The sequence below is a fragment of the Pristis pectinata genome, chromosome 1, assembly GCF_009764475.1.
Source record: "Pristis pectinata isolate sPriPec2 chromosome 1, sPriPec2.1.pri, whole genome shotgun sequence".
Taxonomy (NCBI): domain Eukaryota; kingdom Metazoa; phylum Chordata; class Chondrichthyes; order Rhinopristiformes; family Pristidae; genus Pristis; species Pristis pectinata.
Window position 1 is genome coordinate 95504841 of NC_067405.1, and position 18546 is coordinate 95523386.

The following is an 18546-nucleotide window of genomic DNA, read 5'->3' on the forward strand; positions in this document are numbered from 1 at the left end:
TTAACCAAACTGGGAGTGGTTACTTTAAATTAAGACTGCCAGCATTTTTTCAATCACAGAAACGTAATAAAACAGACAGTGAAAGGAGAAAGTGAAGGAGATATTTTGTTTAGCAAAGCTGGTGGAAGGAAGAAGAATGTTTCAATGTGGGTATGCACCCATTGTTAACTGCAATGAGGCTTTCTAAACTTGAGCCAGGTGTCAAAGGGAAGTGACAAGAATTTCCTGTGGCATTCCAAACAGACAGAGGAAAACTTGCATCACATTCATTCTCCCACAATTAAAATTGAAAAGAATATATTGTATGATTTAACCTACCACAATGATCCCTGAGTATCATTAGATACCCAAGCACTGAATTCAGTTCCAAGTTAAAGGATCATCACATTCTGCTGTGGGAGAAGGGTTTGTCTGAAATCACTGTTACATTAGTTCCAATGGGGTAACACAGAAGAGATTCTATTTGGCAAAATACAGAGTTCCTGCTCCTGCACAAGATCATGAAAACCACCATTATCTTTTCATCAGCTCACGAGCCAAGCCTAGATACTCACCAGTGTGAGGTATAAAAGCCAGAAACATTAAAAGAGAATGGGTTTGGCACCCAATCAGTTTACATTGATAGTGGTGGCAAGCCTTTCAGATCTGGCAGGATGCCTGGTAGCCTGCAGCTTCAAATTTATGCCTGAACTTGGATGTGACTATCATATGACCAGCACAATGCCTAACGTGAGGTGGCCGGAAGCTTGTGGAAGGTCACAACGACCAGTTTGTAACATCACTGCTGAACACCATCAGCCCTACAGCCTGGAAGGCTTGTCTGAGGGGAAGAATCAGATACTAAGTGGTCAGATTTCTATGAAATGCATTTAGCTGGGCATTGAGCATAGATCCCATTGTATAAAAAGTTTTGTTTATTGACAGAGTGTTTCAGATGCTTGACAAACATCTGAATGATTCTGAAAGGAAAGATAATTGGTACTTCAGTTAATAATTGATAATGGTGATATTATGAATCAAATTAAGGCAATACGAGACAAATAATTACTTTGCTTCAATATTTATAATAGAGGAAGAGAACCTGAAGAAAACTAATATTGAATCAGGGACTGGGATTTGCCAAAATTAACAGAAGCAAAATAAAAATAATGAAAGAAAATAACAATACCAAAGTATGACAAATCACTAGGACCAGATAAATGCCATTCCCATGTTTTAAGTGAAGAAGGTTAAATCATGGTAGATAAGAGTTTTGCAGTCTGCATCCTTGCGGCACAGTGTTGGTGTTCAGGAAGTCTGCAGTCAAATAATGTGGGTGCCAAGGCTGTAAGCTTTGTGAAGTGTGTGGCCAGATCTAGGAACCAGGAATGTATGGTGGGAGCCTCATTAGCGAACTCATAACCACAAAACCAGAGCCAATCTGAGTTCCAAGGGATTGCCTTAGAAGAAATACAATCTTCCCAAGTTAACCTAATTTGGGAAAGATGGTGCATATGAATGCTCTTTTTGTGAAGGATTAGAAGGTTGAACCTGGGAATCATAGACTAAATAGACTAATATGTTTTATCAGGAAATTACTAGAATTAAAAAGAGTCAATGAACACCTGAAATTTGTCAGCTGATCAGAGAAAGCCAACACAGATTTGTAATGAGTAAATGGTGGCTTGCGAGGATTGGTTTTGAAACCCCAATTTTCCATCAAATTCAATGTCAAGTTAGATGATGGGATAGAAAGCCCCTTATCCAAGTCTGGCGATAATACAAGGATAAGTGCATTAAAAACAGCATGGATGGAAGCATAAATTTGCAGAGTTATGTCTAGATTAAAGGTCTTTGCAAAAGCTGTGGTAGATGTATTTCAATGTAAGCAAGTATGAACAACTTCCACCCTCAAAAGGGATAGAATAAAGGTATATCTAAATATTGAAAAGCTAAAAAGCTAAGAAGAGTGAATATCCAGAAAAGATACATGGCCCATACTGTATACATAGAGCATTAAAATCTCATGGACAGGTACAAAAAAAAGTCCAATAAAAGTTGACTGATACATCAGAGGATAAGAAAACAAATGCACTGCAGTGAGGCCAAAGCCATATAAAGTCATTGTTAGACCTCATCTTAGGAACGATATGTCAGTTTGAAGCACGTGCAGCATAGATTTTCCAGAGGGTTAAATTACAAACAGAGATTATACCAACTAAAGTATTGCATGGAAGTTAGAAGATCAGGGATTGTGGATCAAAGTTTGCAAGTTTGTATGGGGAATTGGCAGGTAAAATTAAGAGGAAGTACATGATATTTGAATCATGTAGATTCTTGGATATGGTCTAAAACTTAGAGTTCAGCCTTCTGGGAAAGAAGTTCAGAAGAAGTTTGTGATTCTGTTCCACAAATGGCAATTGGTGATAGTTCAATTATTATTTATAATATGAGATTGATATATTCTTGTTAATTAAGAGGCATGAAAGGAGAATGGGGAAAAGGCAGATGTGTGAAGTCAGGCCATCGATTGGCCACAACAGAACTGTTCCAAGGGGCTGAATCAGCGTATTTGTTCCTATCCCATATTAAAATAAAGTATCTAAGAAATAGAAGGGCAGGTCAGATGAATGTGTGGCTGAAGAGGTGGTTCAAGAGGGAGGGCTTTAGACTTCTGGATCATTGGGACAGTTTCTGGGGAAGGTGGGACTTGTACATGCTGGACAGGTTGTACCCAAACCAGAACAGGTCCAATATCCTTGAGAGAGATTTTGCTGGAGTTGTTGGGGAAGGCTTAAACTGATCTGGCAGGGGTACGGGTCACAGAGTAGGATTACAGTAGGGGGTGAGGACTACTAAATTTGTCCGGTAGGCAAGGGAGCAGGAGTACAGTGTGGGTGAGGATGGACAAAAACATAAGGAAAACTCAGCCTTCAGACACATGGGAGGAATGAAAGGCTGGATATTATCTATCTTAATGCAAGGATTCTGACAGGTAAGGCTGATGAACTGAAGGTGGCAATTACCATGGGAATACAATATTGTTGCTGTCACATAGACATGGTTGAAAGATGGGTAGGACTGGCTATTTTGTAATCCAGGGTATAGAATCTTCAGGCAGAAAGGGTGAAGGCAAAAGAGAAGGTCGCATTGCAATGTTAATCAAGGAATTTCCTACTGCAGTGAAGAGGATTTCCCAGAAGGTTCTTCAAATGAGACCAAAAGGGTGCGATCAGTTTACTGGGGGAATACTATAGGCTTCAAATGGTCAGTGTGGGATGGAGCTGCAGATACATAGACAAATCGCAGAGAATTTTACAAATAATAGGAAATAACAGAATGGATTTCAACTTCCCAATATTAACGGTGATCACCTTAAGGTGAAATGCTTAGAGGGGGTAGAACTTTTAAAGTATACCCAGGAGATCTTTTTGAGCCTGTATGTAGGTTGTCCTACTAAAGAAGGGGCAATAATGAATCTACTGTTTGGAAATGTAGCTGGGTAACTGGTGGGAGTGTCAGTGGGAGAACATTTCAGGGATAGTGACCATAACTTTTGTTTTAAGGATGTTATGGAGAAGGACCAGGATAGATCAGAAATTAAATTCCCTTATTGAAGGAAGGCTGGTAGCAACATAAGACAGGACCTGGCAAAAGTGGACTGGGAACAGCTGTTTGCAGGCAAATCTACAGATGACCAGTAGGAGGCATTCAAAAATAAAATCGTGAGACGTGAGGGAATTGAGAGAATTAAACATTAATATGTTCCCTTAATGGTGAAAGGTATTCTCAGCAAGTCTAAGGAAGCCTGTATGTCAAGGGACACCAAGAGGTGGACAAAGAAGACAAAGTAAATTCTGGCAGGTTTTGGGAATAGAAAACATGTGAGGCCCTACAGCAGCATGAGCTTAGGGAGTAAAAAAAAGTAATTACGAGGGCAAAGGAGGCTCATAAAGGCATTGGCAGCAAAATTAAAGAAATTTCCAAAACATTTTATGTTTACTAAGGACTAGAGGGTAACTGGAGAAAGAGTAATGTCCATGTGGCAATGTTTTTACGGAACGGGAAGACATAGGTGAGATCTTAGATTAATACTTTTCATCTGTATTCACTATGGAGGGGAAGATTGTAGTTGGAGAATCCAGGGAAGACCAGCAACAAGGGTAGATAAGGTTGTTAAGAGGAAGAATGGAAGTCACCTTCTTTAGTCAGGGCAGAGAATATAATAGCAGGAAGGCTATGCTACAACTATTTAAAACATTAGTTAGGCCACAGCTGGAGTACTGTGTGGAGTTCTGGTTGCTATAATGTAGGAGGATTGTCATTTCCCTGGAGGGAGTGCGGATGAGATTCACAAGGATGTTGCCTGGATGGAGAGTTTGAGATACAAGGACAGGTTGGCTTTGTCTTCGATGCAGTGGGAATGCTGAGGAGGGACCCAACTGAGGAATACAAAATTATGAGGGATGTAGATAGTGAGAAACTTTTCCCCTTAGCAGAGGTCTCTGTCAACAGAGAGCTTTGGTTTAAGATAAGGGGTAGGAGATTCATAGGGGACTTGAAGAGGAAGCTTTTCATCCAGAGGGTAGATGAAATCTGAAATTCACTCTGAGGTAGTAGTGGTGGCAGGTACTCTCAAATCATTGAAGGAATACTTGGAATGCCATTGCAATGGAAGGTTACAGGCCAAGTGCAGGGAAATGGAATTAGTAGAGATAGGCACGGACGTAGTAGGCCAAAGGGCTGTGTGGGTGCTGTATGACGGCATGACTCTAATAAGTTAGTTATTCCATTGGGAGACACTATTTTGTTTCTGACCATCTGCTGGAGGAACTCAACAAGTCAAGGAGCATCTGTGGTAGGGAAGGAATTGTCGACGTTTTGGGTCGAAGTCTTGATGCAGGCTTTCAACCAGAAATGTCAACAGTTCCTTTCTCCCCACAGATGCTGCTCGACCCAATGAGCTCCTTCAGCAGATTGTTTGTTGCCCCCAGATTTAAGCATCTTTGTCACTATTTTGTTTCTTTTACATGGGGCACATGGCTGGGAGTGAAATAGTTTGGCTTGCCTTTTCCAAGTAATATTGCTCAAACCATTAATTGAGCCAGTCTTTTCATTTCAGCAGAATCCCACCGAGGTTTGATATCATACAGCTTCTTATATTGTTACTGTGGAAGACAATGAATACTGCAGAACTCTATTAGTTCCTGAGCATCTTTCAGGCACAAAATTACCAAATGATGCAGACACTCCAACCTTCAGACTGGCTGTCCAAATTCTATTGAGGTTTCTCCCAAGAAAGGAAGAGTAATGAATCTGGTTATAAAATTCAGACTCTCATCAGAAGTAGTCACACTTTTGGCACCATGTCCTTCAAATAGGATGGGGTGGGCCGAGATTTCAGTTATTAAAAAATGTGCTGAAGACTTCAAGAGACAGCTAATTATTTCTCCCACACATTTCCTCCTTTTGCTAAATTCAATGGATGCAAATTGGCAACAAAAGGAAAATATTCTGCCTTTGTTACTTCTGAGATTATAATCTATGACATATTAAAAATCAGACATATCCATAACTTTAATGAAGACAGATCTATAATAAAGGTGTTAAGCAATTTTTTTTAATGGCCCTTAACCCAATGCAAATACCAATGTGAAAATCTGATGTATTGTTGACATTCCTGACTGTATAATCTGTTTCCAAATATTGGCGAAATATATCCGTAAATGAGTTAATGTTGTGGTACCTTTGCATTTGCACACGGAGCATCCTTTCTTATTCTTTTCATACCCTTCTGGGCAATACTTGTCACAGGTAAATGGTGGGCATTTTACACAGCGGCACATCTCACAACCATGTTTATTTCTCCTAAAAATAAAACAAAAAACAAATTCTGGGTGAGACTGACCTTGTGCAAGACATTTTTATGAGTGAAAGGCACGCTTATATTTTAATGGAAGTTCATTAACCTGAAACATTAAATCTGTTCTCTGGATGCTGCCTGATCTGAGTATATTACATTTTTATTTTAAAGTTCCAACATCAAAGAGATTGCTTTCAAATTTTAAAGCCTTGTCCAATCTGTCAAAATATTTCCAAACACTTAATGTTCAGAAATTACTTCTGAAGAGCAAGCACTTGTTAGAATGTTGACAATTATCAAGGTTCCACAAGGAGCAGGGAAATGATTTCAGCCATATCTTTACAGGAATGTGAGCCAGAAAAAAAGGTGTTTCTTGAAATAATATCACAAGATATTCACAATAAAGTGACATTCAGGTCTTTGGAAGAATGGTTCATTTGAAGGACCACACATGTGGTAATGCTAAACTCCCTCAGTGTTGTATTTATTGTCCACTTAGGTTATGCAAAGTAAATTCTGGAGTGGGCTTCAACCTTTCACATGTGGAGGCCAAATGTATTTGCATGCACATGCAAATACTGCATTTTTTGTAGCAGTGTAATGAATATCAATATACTTGTTCATGACATTGAAGTTGTACATCACTTTATTAAGACACAAAACAGTATTTTGAAGGGCTGCAGCTTCAAACTAGCTGCAGTAAATGAGAAACTAGAACCATAGAACAATACACAGCACAAATCAGGCCCTTTGGCCCACCATGTTGTGCTGACCTTTAAACCACACCTAATGCTATCTAACCCCTTCCTCCCACATATCCCCCTATTTTAAGTTCCTCCATATGCTTATCTAACAATCTCTTGAACTTGACCAACGTATCTGCCTCCACCACTACCCCAAGGCAATGCATTCCATGCACCAACCACTCTCTGGGTAAAAAACCTCCCTCTGACATCCCCCTTGAACTTCCCACCCATTACTTTAAAGCCATGCCCTCTTGTATTGAGCATTGGTGCCCTGGGAAAGAGGCGCTGGCTGTCTACTCTATCTATTCCTCTTAATATTTTGTACACCTCTATCATGTCTCCCCTCATCCTCCCTCTCTCCAAAGTGTAAAGCCCTAGCTCCCTTAGTCTCTCCTCATAATCCATACTCTCCAATCCAGGCAGCATCCTGGTAAATCTCCTCTACACCCTTTCCAATGCTTCCACATCCTCCAAGTGTGGTCTAACCAGAGTTTTGTAGAGCTGTATCATTACCTCGCAGTATTAATAATTAATAATAGTGTTTGATTCATAGCCCATGAGGAGTCGTTGGAAATGTTAGAAACGTTTTTTTAAAAAAACGGAGCATAAGACTGAGGGGAGGTTTCTCCTACTTGACCCGAATCTAACTGTTGTGCTTCCACCTTCCTGGGTAGAAACAGCTTAATCAACACCCAGTGGTGCATACTGGAGATCCAGGAATTAGGCCAAATGACTTTTAACTTCAGAAATTGCTCAATTTTTGGCAGATGAATCACTAAGAATTGAATTTTTAGTGACATCAACATTGATTTCTCTAACTCCCCTCTTCCCCCCCCCTTTGTTTTCCCTCATTTCTGTTGCCCCCCACCCTCATGACATGCCCATCTATTCCCCATGGTCTACTGTCCTTTCCTACTGGATTCCTTCTTCATCCCCTTGCCACTTCTACTTATCACCTCTCAGCTTCTCACATCACTCCCTTTCATCCCCCCTCCCCCTACCTTCCCTCTCTCACCTGGACCCACCTATCACCTGCCAGCCTGCACTCCTCCCCCTCCCCCCACCTTCTTATTCTGGTTTCTGCCCTCTTCCTTTCTAGTCTTGATCAAGGGTCTCAACCCGAAACGTCGACTGTTTATTTCCCTCCATAGATGCTGCCCAACCTGCTGAGTTCCTCCAGCATTTTGTGTGTGGTTACAGTATTGCACAAGCACCGTCAACCTGGATTAGCAGCTCAATTCTCTAAGTGGGATTTAAACCCATGATTTTCCAGCTAGGATGACAGAGCGTTTCCAATACTGAATGCAGTCTTTTCAAAGTGTCACCCCAAGGACTATGTTTCCATTGCAGCAAATAACCTCTCTCGTTCTCTGGCTAGAAAGATTAGAGATCTGCTGACATCACAGTTCTTCAAGGAATGACTCTGATCACTCAAGTCCTTCGAATAACTGTCAACAGATTTTTTGTTTTCTACTTGCACAGTGATTGATAAATATCTGAGAATTAGCATTAAGTAAATTTGAAGAAAGATTCATGTTTAGATATCAGCAAAGGCCAACTTGCTTGTCATGTGTATTGTAGTTGCAGCTTTCTTTTTGTGGCAGCCATAAATGTTGATATGGTAAATGTGCTAATAAACAATGTGGGACAATATTTATAATTCAACGTTGCTGGCACTGTAGCTCTCTCTGCACGTGCCAATAAGAATCGGGTGCCTTTGATACAGAAGCAGCAGCAATGAAAATGAATAATCACATCCATTAATAAATAATCACATCATATTCATTTACTTTGATCGTTAACATCTGGAGTTGATTTTCACATAAACCACTCTGAAATCTTTATATTCTCTGGTAATCAATTCTGTCTCACAGCCAGCTCACCCCTGGATTCCCAATCCAATAGGAAAGCTAACAGTCATTCAATGGATAGAGTAAATGGGGATGCAAGAGAGAATAGGTTACGGGATAATAAGTGCGTGATTAGGGTTGGTGGGATTGCTCTGAGAGCTGGCATGGACTCAATGAGTTAAATGGTCTCCTTCTGAGTTGTGAGAAATACGAGATAGTTTTCACCTAACAGCCTTAGCCCCCTCTACAAAGAACTTTTCTTAAATATATATAACTAATGAAACAAAATAAAGTGTGAAAAAACAAAACAAAGATTTCCTTTGCCCTGATGAACTTTACCCAGGATTGCTCATAGGAGAACAATCTTCATTTCCTGGAGACCAAGACAATTCTGTGGGAGGTGAATGAAGAAATACTTCCAAGTACTGTGAATATCTTACCAGTGGTTACCCAGTGAGACAGAAACGATAACTTAAAAGAAAAACAAAATGGATTATTTTTACCCAATTCTGAAATTGTGCATAAATTGTAAGAATCTCCAATTGCTAATGATTCTTGATAAAGTGCTGTGCTTCCCGAACTAAATGAACCCGGGTCATTCCATTAAAGGGAAACATCTGTACCTGCACTCTAAAATGGTATAAGGCTAGCCAACTCATTAAACTACTTGGTGCTGATCTGCTGTACTTACATATAACCATAGGGACAGTGCTTATTGCAGGAAAGCTTTCGGCATTTGTGTGGCTGGGGCCGACACTCACAGATGACGCAGTCATCTAAATCCGTCAGGAAACCATGGGGGCAATCTAAGGAGCAATATGATGTCAAATCTGGACAGGGTTCCTCTGGAACAGAAAGATGTTATTTACTATTGGTTACAACTTGGTACAAAATGTACTAATATGCAAAACAATACATTTCTGTCGACCAAAACATTGTGGTTTACTTCCTCACTTCTCATTCAATATTCTTGTATCATTCTTCACTTGAAAAGGCAAATGGCCAAGCTGCCTCTTGCTGGGTCAGGCTTTATAAATTGTGTACAAAAGCTGCTTGGATGATTTGTAAGTACTTGGCCCCTGGTCAACAGCTCCAGCTAATAGCAAGGCTGATCACCCAAGCAAATCCACATCTCGTCACTCTACATTGTATATTAATTGAGTTGGTGCTACGGCAAATCCAGTTCCTTACTTACAGCTAATTTGTAAAATAGCACACTATGTTTCAAACCTCTAATCCGTAACCAACCACATTGAAAGTATTTTGCTTATCATGGGCACACTTCTCCTGAGAGATGACTGCAGTATGAAACATCATGGCAATAAAACTGTGTTCTCTGAATGAGCAGCAAACAGACCAACTCCTGTTCCATCTTATTATTGTGTATGTTCCAGTTCCAGCTATTGACTCCAGGCCACTGGAACGTAGGCATCGCGTGTGTAGAGCATTTTGCTACTATGAACTGGGAAATTAGTAGCAGTTGTTCTGACCAGAACTGTGGAAATTGCGGATGTGACAAGGGGAAAAATTATGGATCGTACACATCAAAGAATGCACTTCACCAATAAAAAATATTTAATAGCTTATGAAGTGTTGAGTAAGCTTTAAACAAAATACTCAGTCTTTTACTCAATGCATTGTTAGGCAACGGAAGGTAACAGTACTAACTTATTTTTAAGTATGCTTGACAGATGGCAAGATTGTTCTTTTTTAGAATACAATAGAATGTAAATGTATGTTTTATAGCTGTTTTTGGCATGAATTATGAAGCCACTCTTTCATACTTCAGATCCTGGAATTATGCCAGAAGGATATGGATGGAAGATGCAGTAGGGTTTGGTAGTCATGTATGTTTGACCGTATGCGAGTTTGTTCTTTAATTTGACTGTTGTTGGTGCGGGGGGGGGGGGGTGGAGGGGCAGGTAAGAAAAGAGGAGGCATGGCATCAGCCAGAACAGGTGAGGAGGGGGTGTAAGGAGTGGTGAATGGTTAAACAGTATTGTACAATTATTTCTTTCTCACCAGGTCCAGTTTTCAAATGGCATGGACTCAGATAAGAGAAATATATTAAGATCTATATTTATTAGTCACATGTACATCGAAACACACAGTAAAATATGTCTTTTTGTGTTGCTAAGAATGTTCTGGGGGCAGCCCACAAGTGTCGCCACTCTTCCGGCGCCGACATAGCATGCCCACAGCTCCTAACCCATACGTCTTTGGAATGTGGGAGGAAACCAGAGCACCCAGAGGAAACCCATGCAGACACGGGGAGAACGTACAAACTCCTTACAGGCAGCAGCAGGAATTGAACCCGGGTTGCTGGTGCTGTGATAGCGTTACGCTAACCGCTATGCTACCGCGCCGCCCTGCTGATAGGCTGGTGTACTTAACTCAGTTTAAGGGTAATCCTGGTTAAGTCTGGCCTCAGAATTCCCTCTTCTCTGTAACCTTAGAGAGGTTTATAAAACAATGAGGGGCATAGATAAGGTGGATGGTCACGTACTTTTTCCCCAGGGTAGGGGAGTCTAAAACTAGAAGGCATGGATTTAAGGTGAGAGAGGAAAGATTTAAAGGGGACCTCAGGGGACAAGCTTTTCTGCAGATGATGGTGGGTATATGAAGTGAGCTGCCAGAGGAAGTGGTAGAGGCAGGTATGATTACAATGTTTAAGAAGGTACGATTACAACATTTAAAACACATTTGGACAGGCTCATGGATAGCGAAGGTTTAGGGGAATATGCAGGCAAATGGGACGAACTTAGAAAGGCACCTTGGTTGGCATGGATGAGTTGGGCTGAAGGGCCTGTTTGTGTGCTGTATAACTCTATTCTCCACGATACAGAGGATCATATTTGGGGAAGGCAAGTGGTTAACAAAATGGGCAAGACTTAAAAAAAAATTGGCAGACAAATGGAAACTTGGAGGCTAGCATAGAAAATGGTCACAATGCTGATATTTCCTGGAAAGAGGTAACAAAGATTCTCAGCTGATTAACAGACTTGCGTCAACCCTAGATTATGAACTGTGAGCTTCCAAGAAAGATCTATCATCTGTGCTACCACTGCCCTGCTGCACTTTCCTGAAAGTAGAAGTATATTCTGTTCGGCATTATGTAGAACGAGTTGCAGCAGGAGGTGTTGGGTGAAGGATTACAGTTTTCACTTAACATTTCAATTCTCTTGATTGTGCTAAAATTCTTATGAAACTTGGAAAACTTACAACATCATGGACTGGGAATTCCTATTCAAAGGATCAAATAATTATTCAAAGCTAACAGAGGTTATTTCAGGGACATTTCTTGAGTTTTCACTCACTCCACCATTATAGCTTCAGTAGAAGTTACATCATCAGAGTTTCAGCCAAACCTCTTCCCCACCCTCTGAACCTAAGGAAATGGATCAGGAGAAGCCATGGAAATTCCTGGTGCTGCAGTAAAAACACAATGACCTTCATTAACTTTGCTTCACCTATTATTGATAAAGAAAATGTCTAGGATCAAAATTTTCCTCTTTGGGAGTGCTTCAGTGCATCTTTGGTAGATTGGATGTGATCACTACTATGAGGAATGATCTTGACAGTTTATTTTCTGGATTCTGGTAATTTTTAATTTCAGCTAGACTGCCCAGCTTTTATTTGAAGGCATGGGGAGAAAGACTGACTGTGATCCGTGTCTGAGGCATTGTCTAACTGGACCCTTATAATTTCCTCTGCTCCCCATTGTGATACTGAACACGGGTGAACAAAGTTGCTAGTTTATAAATGAGGGGAAATCACATGATGTGTTCACCATAATTTGTTGTTAATAATTCAACACTCATGTACATTTGGACTTTGGTATATTACACACCACACATCAGTGAATAATGCCAAAACTGATGGGTTCAAACAAATAAGAGCTGGGAATTGGAGAATAATCGGCAATGAAAATTCCCCTGCATTTATCTGGAGTTTTTTTGCTAGGGAGATAATCACTTTAAGCATGCATTAATAATATAAAAAAATCACATTTACTGTGTTGGGGTTTTAGTACCCAGTTACTCAATCTTTTCTGGTATTCTGAAAGGACTGGAATACTTACTAGGTAGACACTGGCACATCAAGCATCCCTTCTGGTCTTGTACAAAGCCATAAGGACAATCCTTCGCTGTCAAGGTACAGTTTATCAGCCTCTCACATAGTGTTGGACTGACTGTCCCGTAGGTTGGCTCTGTTGGAAAAGTAAAACATGGAAAATTATTTTCCAAATGAATACTTTTCAACATTGCAGAATTGTAAGTATATATTTTCAATATTGTACCAACACCAGGTTATCTGCCAAGTCTGTGATCAAAGTACTTTTGAAATTATTTGCTCTTGGGGTATGAACGACATTGGTGAACCTGTATTTATCATCCTGTATTTTATCATCCATCTCTGGAGGTTCTGAAAAGGTGCTGTGAACTTCTCAATCAACTGTTGCAACAAAATCTGACAGTCTCTTTTCAAGACAGTGCTCCCACAAAGCTGTTGAGAGTGGAATTTGAGAATCAAGTAGAAAGATACAGTAATATCTGTCCAAGTCATTAGGTTATGCGACTCCAACAAGGTCAAGACCATAAGGTTTTCCTATGGTCTTTCCCTTCTTGGAGTGATAAGTTGAGATGCACAGTTAAAGTATCTTGGCAAGTAGCTGAATGATTATTCAGGGATAACTCCCTCTGCATTCCAAGAAATGGATTTAATTAAATAAATACAAGAAAATATTCCTCTTTTATTAAACTTTGTGAGAGAAAGAATTATCCCATTAAAACAAAAACACAAAATCCGGCATCCTTTCACCACTTGGACACACACTGACAGGGTTTATGTATAGACTGAGAATCACAAAATTGTTATGGCAATGTTGTGATTCCTTCCCTTCCTTTCCCACACCATTTCACTTCAAGTTGGTATCTAATGACAGGTGAATATTCTCTCAACGTGTCCTGCTACTTGCAACAGTTTGATCTGACTTTTACTTCTGAATCCTCCATGAAGGAATGCTGCAAATATAAAGAGAATGTTTGGTGTGAAGTTGAGAGGTCATTAAACAACAGTACAAAGGAGTTTTGTGTTTCCAGGAGATGGCATACAATACAGCATTGCATTAACAAGAGCAACAACAGTAAATTTCATTCACATGGCACTATTAATGTCCTAATATGCTTCATGAGGGTGCTATCAAGCAAAAATGAACACTAAGCCACTTAAAGAGAAACAAGAACAGATGATCAAAAGTTTTATCAAAGAGCAAGATCTTAAAGAGCATTTGAGGAAAGAGGTGGTGCTGCCTATGGAGGAAATTCCAGAGTTCAGGGTTTTGGGAACTGAAGATACAGCCACCAATTTCTGATTAAATCTCGTACGAGCTTCTTGGTGGGTCACCAATACTTAATCTAAGCAGAACATTCCTCATGTTCCACCACTCCATCAGATGGAAATATGGCATGGCCCCTTGGACTTGCTGTTTGTTTGTGTGGCCTGACTGCCACTCTTCTACTTGCCTGCTTCTGACAGTACTTCAAGCAGGCTTTAAAAGCAATTGCCACACTTGGCTCTTGCACTCCTTGGGTACATTTTGTGGCCTCAGCTGTATTTATTGTTCTCTGCTACCAGTCACTATCAATCCGAACACCAACTCTGGATATACCACTCACCCCCCCACCCCCAGCCCCACAATGCCTCTTCTAAAACCAACCCCAAGACTATTGTGCTTTCATGGATATTGTTGGATGGGGGTAGCACCATGACCTAAAGGCAGGGAACTGCTTGGCCTCAGTTCTGATGGCACTGAGGTGTCAGAGTTTTGTACTTCGCACATTTCCAATATTTGGTTTCCTTTTCCCATTTCACTGTTCAGAGAGTCGCAGAGGGATACAGCACTGAAACAGGACCTTTGGCCCACTAAGTCCTTGCCAACAATGAAACACCCATTTTTACATCAATTCTATGCTAACCCACATTCCCATCATTTCCCCCCACCCCAAAATTCTACCACTCACCAATACACAAGGGAGAATTTACCATGGCCAACTAACCTATCAACCCCTGCATTTTTGGGATGTGGGAGGAAACAAGAGCATCCGGAGGAAGCCTATGTAGTCACAGGGACAATGTGCAAAATCCAGACAGCACTGGAGGTTGGGATTGAACTCAGATTACCGGAGCTATACAGCAACAGCTCTACTAGCAACACCACTGTGCTGCTCAATTCATGTAGCCCATATTCCCCAAATGCACCTCTGCCTTTGAAGACAATAGAGTTTTTGTTCTGATTCCAGAAGGAAGAGAACACAAGTACAGAAATTGTGTGGAGATATGACACTAGGAGGCAGCTGCTCAATGCAATGCAGCTGGAAATGAGCAAAAGACTAGTCTTGAGGAGGTTCCAGTAAGAATCATCTATTATTGCCGATCAGTTTGCATGATTGTAAAATTAATTTTCTCCACACCTCCAGGAACTTCCAAACCAGCTTCCCCTCGGTGCTCTTTCTACAAGAGTTTTTCTTGATTGGAAAGTTAGGTATGAAGAAGCCAACGGGAAAATAAAGCAATCTAATTCACCTTAACACTTGATAAAATAAATTGAAAAATTCTTCTTCTATTACATTCTGTGGAATTGTGGTTTATTAGTCTGCACACTGTTGAAAAAGTTGAAGGGGTGCTGGCTGATATTTTGAGGACAATTGAAGTCAAGGTTTATACATAGAACAGTACAGCACAGGAATAGGCCCTTCAGCCCAGTGTTGTGCCGAACCAATTACATTAGTAATAAAATGCCCAACTAAACTAATCCCTTCTGCCTACACAGTGTCCATACCCTACCATTTCCCTCACATTCATGTGCCTATCCAAGAGTTTCTTGAACGCCCCTATCATATTTGCCTCCACCACCACCCCAGGCAGCGCATTCCAGGCACCCACCACTCTGTGTAAAAAAAAACTTGCCCCACATACTTCCTTTGAACTAACCCCCATCACCTTAAATGCATGCCCTCTGGTATTAGACACTTCAACCGTGGGGCAAAGATGCCGGCTGTCTACTCTGTCTAAGCCTCTCAATCTTCTCAACCTCTATTAGATCTCCCCTCAGTCTCTACCACTCCAGAGAGAACAACCCAAGTTTGTCCAACCTATCCCATAGGACATACTCTCTAATCCAGGCAGCATCTCAATAAACCTTTTCTGCACCCTCTCCAAAGCCTCGACACCCTTCCTATAAGACTAGAACTGAATGCAATACTCCAGATGTGACCTAACTAAAGTTTTATAAAGCTGTAGTATAACTTCCTGACTCTTGAACTCAATGCCTCGACTAATGAAGGCAAGCTTGCCTTTTACCACCCTATCAACCTATGTAGCCATTTTCAGGGAGCTATGAACTTGGACCCCAAGATCCCACTGCTCATCAGCACTGTTGAGGGTCTTGCCATTAACAGTGTACTGTCTCTTTACATTTGATCTCGCAAGGTGCAACACTTCACATTTGGCCAGATTGAACTCCATCTGCCATTTCTCTGTCCATATCTGCAACTGATCTATATCCCGCTTTGCAATATCCACAACACCACCAATCTTCGTATCATCTGCAAATTTACTAACCCACCCATGTACATTTTCATCCAAGTCATTCATATGCATCACAAACAGCAGAGGTCCCAGTACGAATCCCTGAGGAACACCACTAGTCACAGACCTCCAGCTAGAATAAGTCCCATTGACCACTACCCTTTGTCTTCTATGAACAAGCCAGTTCTGAATCCAAACAGCCAATTTACTATGGATCTCATGCATCTTAATCTTCTGGGTGAGCTTCCCATGAGGGACCTTGTCAAACGCCTTACTAAAATTCATGCAGACAACATCCAAGCTCTACCTTCATCAATCACCCTTTCACCTCATCAAAAAATTCAATCCAGTTAGTAAGGCAAAACTTGCCCTGCACAAAGCTATGCTGACTGTCACTAATTAGGCTATGGTTTTCCAAATGCTCATAAATCCTATCCGTAAGAATCCTGTCCAGTAACTTCCCTACCACTGATGTGAGACTCACCGGTCTATAGTTACCAGGATTATCCCTGTTTCCCTTCTTGAATAATGGAACAACATTAGCTACTCGCCAGTCCTCTGGGACCTTGCCTGTGGCTAGAGAAGACACAAATATATTGGTCAAGGTCCCAGCAATCTCATCTCTTGCCTCTCTCAATAACCTGGGGTATATCCCATCAGGCCCTGGGGACTTATCCACCTTAATGCTCTTTAAGAGCCCCAACACTACCTCCTCCTTTATCTCGAAATGCCCTAGCATATTAGCATGCTCCACACTGATCTCCGTCCTCCATGCCCTTCTTCTTGGTAAACACTGATGCAAAGTACTCATTAAGGACCTGACCCACATCCTCCACTTCCAAGCACTTGTTCTCTCCTTTATCCTCGAGTGGTCTTACCCGCTCCCTAGTTATCCTCTTGCTCGATGTATGTATAGAATGCCTTGGGATTCTCTTTAATCCTACTTGCCAAGAACTTTTCATGACCCCTTCTGGCTTTCCTAATCCCCTTCTTGAGTTCCTTTCTGTTCTTTATAATCCTCAAGTGGTCTGTTTGATCCTAGCTTCCTAAGCTTTACATACTTTTCCTTCTTGACTAAATTTACTACCTCTCTCGACATCCAAGGTTCTCTTACCTTGCTGTCCTTGTCATTCTTACTGGAACATACCTGTCCTGTACTCTGTGCATTTGGTCTTTAAACACCCTCCACATGTCAGATGTGGACTTGCCCAAAAACAGCTGTTCCCAATTAACTCTCCTTAGTTCCTGCCTAATGCTCTCGTAATTTTCCCTGCTCCAATTTAATACTCTCCCACAAGGTCCATACTTACCCTTGTCTATAGCTATCTTAAAACTTAAAGGGTTTCGATCACTGTTCCCTCACTGTTCTCCTACAGAAAGGAGAGTAACCTGGCCAGGCTCGTTACCCAACACCAGGTCCAGTATGGCCCCTCCTCTCATTGGGCTATCTACATATTGATTTTAGAAACCCTCCTGGATGCACCAAACAAATTCTGCTCTGTCTAAACCTCTTACACTAAGGAGGTCCCAGTTCATATTAGGGAACAACTCTATTAGTTTTACACCTTTCCCTAATCTGCCTGCATATCTGTTCCTCAATGTCCCAGTGGCTATTGGGGGGGGGGTCTGTAGTATAATCCCATCAGAGTGATTGCACCTTTCACCTATCATCTGGTTGATAGATTAACGAGGGAAATTAGAGAGAGAAAACATACACAAAGGAATGTAAAAACAGCAAAATGTGGAGCTGTAGAGATTCCCAAGCAGATCAGACCATGCTGATAGAGACTGTTTTTGGGTAAACTGTTTAACTTATAATAAAAGAGTTAATTGTCCCAGAGTATAAATGCTAGAAGGTGTTGTAAAGTACAATAATAATATAGTCAGACTAACAAAATTAGTTTGGAAAGATAAAACAAGTTTAAGTAACCTAGTGAAAAAAAAGCGTTCATTGCTACCTGCCGTTCCAAAACAAAGCAATTTTTTCTATTTTGGTGTGATTTCGTTGAAGTGGACATCATTTGAATGAATCACATGGAACCAGTAAAAAAATTACTTTTCAACAGATTTCACTCAACAGGGTTAACTTTTTACAAGGAAAAATGTATGATTTTAGTGATGATAATACCTGGCTCAACATCACAAAATGCACTAGGTCAAATATAGTTTGAAGATTAAAATACTGGTGTTACACTGTATGCTTAGAGATTTATACTCAAATAAACCAGACTAATTTGCCATCTGATTAAGCAACATGTAATCAATTTAATGCTTAATTAATTCTCTTCAGTTGGTCTGAACTAGTGTGTGGCACAGTACAGAGAAATAACCAGTGACATTCCCTCCGGAGAACCAGGCTTGAAAAATAGGGGAGCTGGCAATGACTACAGGCTTTCAAAACAGAGTTCATATATTTGGCAACAGAACTTAAAAAGAGACTGCTGTAGGTCAGGGAATTTCAGTTTCCATGCAGATTCTGAATTAAATCACCACTTCTGAATATCTGCATCTCATACCT

The 18546-nt window shown here is 40.8% G+C and overlaps 1 protein-coding gene across 1 annotated transcript in view; it reads right to left on the reverse strand.

Annotated features, from left to right (window-relative positions):
- Positions 1-18546, reverse strand: part of LOC127577027 (cysteine-rich motor neuron 1 protein-like) — a 200976-nt gene that overhangs the window by 23223 nt on the left and 159207 nt on the right. The window contains exons 6-8 of the mRNA XM_052027894.1: positions 12520-12648; positions 9130-9283; positions 5726-5847 (exon numbers count right to left, since the gene is read on the reverse strand). Of these exons, the coding sequence (XP_051883854.1) occupies positions 5726-5847; positions 9130-9283; positions 12520-12648 (405 nt within the window). The remainder of the gene's footprint in view (positions 1-5725; positions 5848-9129; positions 9284-12519; positions 12649-18546) is intronic.